The 4,433-nt window shown below is 47.7% G+C and overlaps 1 protein-coding gene across 1 annotated transcript; it reads right to left on the minus strand.

Moving 5' to 3' along the window:
- Positions 1–1,434: 1,434 nt before the first annotated feature.
- On the minus strand, positions 1,435–4,218 carry LOC116253877 (ABC transporter G family member 6-like). Its single transcript, XM_031628853.2, has one exon. The coding sequence runs from the start codon at positions 4,164–4,166 to the stop codon at positions 1,923–1,925; it is 2,244 nt and encodes a 747-aa protein (XP_031484713.1). The 5' UTR covers positions 4,167–4,218; the 3' UTR covers positions 1,435–1,922.
- Positions 4,219–4,433: the final 215 nt, after the last annotated feature.

The raw sequence follows: 4,433 nt of genomic DNA on the forward strand, positions 1-4,433 counted from the left end.
TAATACATTCGAGTAATTTTTCTCAATTATACATTGATACATGTTAAAAATTTAAAATTTTATAACTAATGTTCCTTAGCTATAGTTTGCTGGTTCTGTTGTGAAGATCGGCTGTTATATGGAGATGTGAGACTAAGTCACCAGATTCTTTTATTTTACTGTCGCACCGGAGTCCGCATCGAGTCGGGTGCACACCGGACATGAGTGCGGCTTCGACTCACACCCGAGTCCAATTAAAATGTCATATTACTAAATTATTTATATAATATATGTTTTTTTGATATTTTCCTATGCAATATAATTATTCAAGTATGTTATATACATTAATAACTAAATTGTAATAATATGCTTATTTTGTTATATATATAATAAATTAAAAATCATAATAATAATAAAATACCATCGCTGCACTGCTGTACCTACATTTTTTGGGATGTGCCGTTCCGGCACGAGCACCCGCACCCTGCACTATGGTGACATAGATGTGAGATCAGCGGAGCGCATTGAAGTCAAAGTTTTTAAAGTAGTATAAATATGTGAAGGAAGAAGGACCTACTTAAGAACTTATATAAAACTGTGACATTTGACTTGAAAATGAACAAACAAATGTGATGATAAGACGACATTAGATTTTTCTAAACAAGGATGCCGTGATCAAACTTCCATATATAATTTCGAGGATTCTATTCATATATTAACTAAATCGACAGCCTTTGGTTTAGGTCCTTATTCATCTAGAAACATCATGCTTACCATATACTGAAATTGGGAAGCGTTTAACGTTTAGCAATTATTCATCATGTGCTGATTCAATATTTTCTCGGTATGCAAGCGTTGGATTTCTAAAGAAATATAAACTCCAATGATAGTGGAATGCATCGTGTAGGGGGCAGAATTCAGAGGTGGAGCCAAGGGGGGGCAGCAGGAGGGCAAGACCTCTATCCTCCACATTTTGAAAAATTAAAATTTACTCGTTAGGCTTTTTAAAAACATGTGTTTGACCCCTTGTAAAATTTTTGAAAAACAGGTAGTGGCCCACCTGAAAAATTTCAAAAAATATATTCAATGTGTTGCATGTCGGCAAAATCCTGACTCCACCTCTGACAGAATTAAGGACTTAGACTTGCTTTAATTTTCTCACATACAGGGTTTTGTGAAGATTAATCAAAAATTAATGATATGATCTTTTCATGTTTGCATATCAAAAGAACAAAATACAACTATATAATTATCATTTCAAGGAAAAGCGCTCGTAAGCATGAAGAATTCATGCTTTATTTGCTAACTTTTATTCAAGGAGAAAGTTAGCTCTAATTTGACTTCGGCTTTTTTTGTCGCCGGTGCAAACGTGGATGTATTGAAAGGTTCGACTTGAAAAGGGAATGGCGAACTTAATTTGAAAGTTGATAACATGGTGAGAGTTATTACAAAGACTTATAACATAAAATGCATTTCATTGAAATTACAATCACTAAGTATCAAACAAGAAACAATTATCTAGAGTGTAAATTAATTTTGGAATCTATTTCAATAAATGAGTTCTTCGGCTCAATAGATTAACAATTCACTGTTCGAAAAGGAAGATCCACTCATTTCTCTTGATTTTGGAGTTCTATGCTGCATCTTGGCTGAGATACAGTTGAATTAGAAAGTATTTTTAAATCAATTAATAATCTTTTCTCTTAAGTACAGTCTAATACATATACGTGCCCTAAACACCATAGACTATCTCCCTCTTTAAGTTTCATTTTCCTCCACCAACCAAGCCAATATAATTCAAATCATTAAAATACAAAGGAAGAAAAAAGAAGGCAAAATTATCAATCATAACTGTAAAAGTCAAAAGGAGAAAGCACAAACTCCACCACCAGCGAGTGACCACCGGCGCCGTCGCCGGCGCCGGCGCCGAGAATAGACGTTCTTCACCTTCTCTTATTCTTGCTGCCAATCAACAAGGCGACGTAGAACAGCAGCCTGAAGAAGAATCCCCACGCTATCGTGATCCAGAAGCAGTTCCACCTGCTCAGCTGTGTCACGCTCTGCTGCTTCAGTATGTCCGACCCCGTCGTCAAGCACGTAGTCAGCGTTATGTTCCCTCCCAGCGATCCGCTCAGCTGCTTGAGCAGCACCGCCTTGGCGTCGTCGCTCAGATCCTTCAATGGCGTGTTGTCGAACATCTGCCTCCCCGTGGAGAAGCACCTCGACGTCCTGGCAAACTCGTTGTGGAGCACACCCTCGTAGGAATACTTCACCAGCGAGAGGTAGTGGAACCAAATCCAGTACGGTGGTATTCTGTCCCTGTTGATGAAGAAGCCGCTGAAGAGAACGTAGTACGCCAGGATGGCCACCACCACCGTGTAGCCCAACATGACATGCGAGATGACGCCGGAGAAGAAGGTGACCATCCCGCTTCCGGCCCAGTAGGAGGCGAAGGTCATGGCGAAGAAGTAAAGGAAGGCCTCCCCCCCTCCGGCGAGGCCCACCGCGAAGAAGGTAATGGCGGCGAAGGCGAGGGAGTGGATCATGAGGGGAGGAGCGGTGACGATGGCATTGGAGAGGACGTAGGAGGAGCGGCGGTAGGCGTTGTAGGCGGTCTCCCTCATGAAGATGTAGCGCTCCTGGAGGAACACCGGCAGGGCGTCGGCGCAGGTGTAGAAGATGGTGGACATGGCGAAGGCTAAGAAGCTCAGCCGCTCCCTGACGCCCTTGGGCGTGGTGTCCAGTTGCCAAAAGATGGTGGCGAGGATGAAGCCGGTGACGATCACCATGACGAGACGCATGACGAACAGCTCCGGCATCCGGTGAGTGTTCAACATCGACCGCTTGGTGAGTATGATCGTCTCCCTCCAGAATGGATTGGCGAATTCCGGCGATCTCCCGCAGCCTTCTTTGGTGTTTGCGGAGACGAGCTTCCCGCGGGAGATGCTCGCGTTGATGGCGGCCTTGAGGGTCATGCCCTTGCCCTTCCGCTTTTTGGAGTCTCGTGAGTGAGAGGGTTGGTTGCTCTTCCAGGACTTGTAGAAGTCCACGAGGACCTTGATCCCGCTGGAGCTCGCCTCGAGCTCGCGGATGAGGTCGAGAGCGAACTCGACGTGGTTCTCGTTTTCCGGCACCCGGTGGCCGAAGTCTGACAGGAAGCCGGAGAGGCCGGACGGCGGTCCGTTGTAGACGGTGTGGCCGCGTGAGAGGAAGATCATGCGGTCGAGGAGGCCAACGATCCTGGAGCTCGGCTGGTGGATGGACATGATGACGATGCTGCCGGTGCGGGCGATCCTCTGAAGGACCTTGACGACCATGAAGGCGCTGGTGGAGTCGAGCCCAGATGTGGGCTCGTCCAGGAACAGGAGAATCGGGTCATGGATGATGTCGATTCCGATCGACACGCGCCGTCGCTCTCCGCCAGAGACTCCTCGGTGGCCCTCGTCTCCGATGACGGTCTTTACCGCACGGCGAAGGTCCAGTTGGTCGATGAGGGCCTCCACCCGCTCGCGCTTCTTCTCCTTGGAGACGGTCTGAGGCAACCTGAACTCAGCGGCGAAGGTGAGCGTCTCCTCCACGGTGAGCATCGGGAAGAGGAGATCGTCCTGCATCACGTAAGCAGAGATAGACCGCATCAGCCGCCCCTCGACCGCCTCGCCGTTGAGCGTCACGGTGCCCCGAAGGCTCCCCCTGGCGATCCGGTTGGCCAGGGCGTCGATAAGCGTCGACTTCCCCGATCCGCTGGCACCCAACACTGCCAGGATCTCGCCGTCGCGTGCCTCGCCAGATATCTGGTTCAAAAGTACTCGTGTTTCCGGGTCGGCCACCACCTCGACGGAGTCTGCGCATGCCGAAGGTAGGGTGCGCTTGCACCCTCCTGTGAGCGACATCCGGCGGACGCGAATACTGTAGGAGAGGTCCGTGAAAGATAAGACGAACGGTATTTCCCGGATTCCCTCCTCCATCGCCACCAGTCGACGTTCAGATGACGAGGGTCCCGCTGGGGTCTCCAGCCTCGTGATGGCTTGCTCCTCGGCCTGTTCGAGAAGATCGCCGAACTTGGGGTTTTTCTGACGCTCGTCTCGGGTGACGATGGCCGCCTCGATATCCCCACCGTCGCCATGTTGCCGGGAAGATGATCCCCCCGGCAACTTTTTCCGCCCCCTGGACGTAGAGGAAGACTTCATGAGAGAGATGCGGTGTGTGGAAGTGCACCAGGAAGCGAGGGGGAGGGTGTGAATTTAAACGCACCAAGAAACAATGGCGAACAAAAAATTTAAAGAAAAACATCCATATCAATCCCTCTCTTTACGTAATTTAAAAAAAGTGCACAATTTTTTCACAAAATTGTGGAAGAGCCTCTGTATGGAAGGAAAATTTTTAATTTTTAAAATGACAAAAGTACCCTTCAATAACTGTGGTCAAGTAAACCTCTCTCTATGTTGTTGCTGGTC

This window comes from Nymphaea colorata, chromosome 5 (genome assembly GCF_008831285.2).
Source record: "Nymphaea colorata isolate Beijing-Zhang1983 chromosome 5, ASM883128v2, whole genome shotgun sequence".
In the NCBI taxonomy this organism is placed as follows: domain Eukaryota; kingdom Viridiplantae; phylum Streptophyta; class Magnoliopsida; order Nymphaeales; family Nymphaeaceae; genus Nymphaea; species Nymphaea colorata.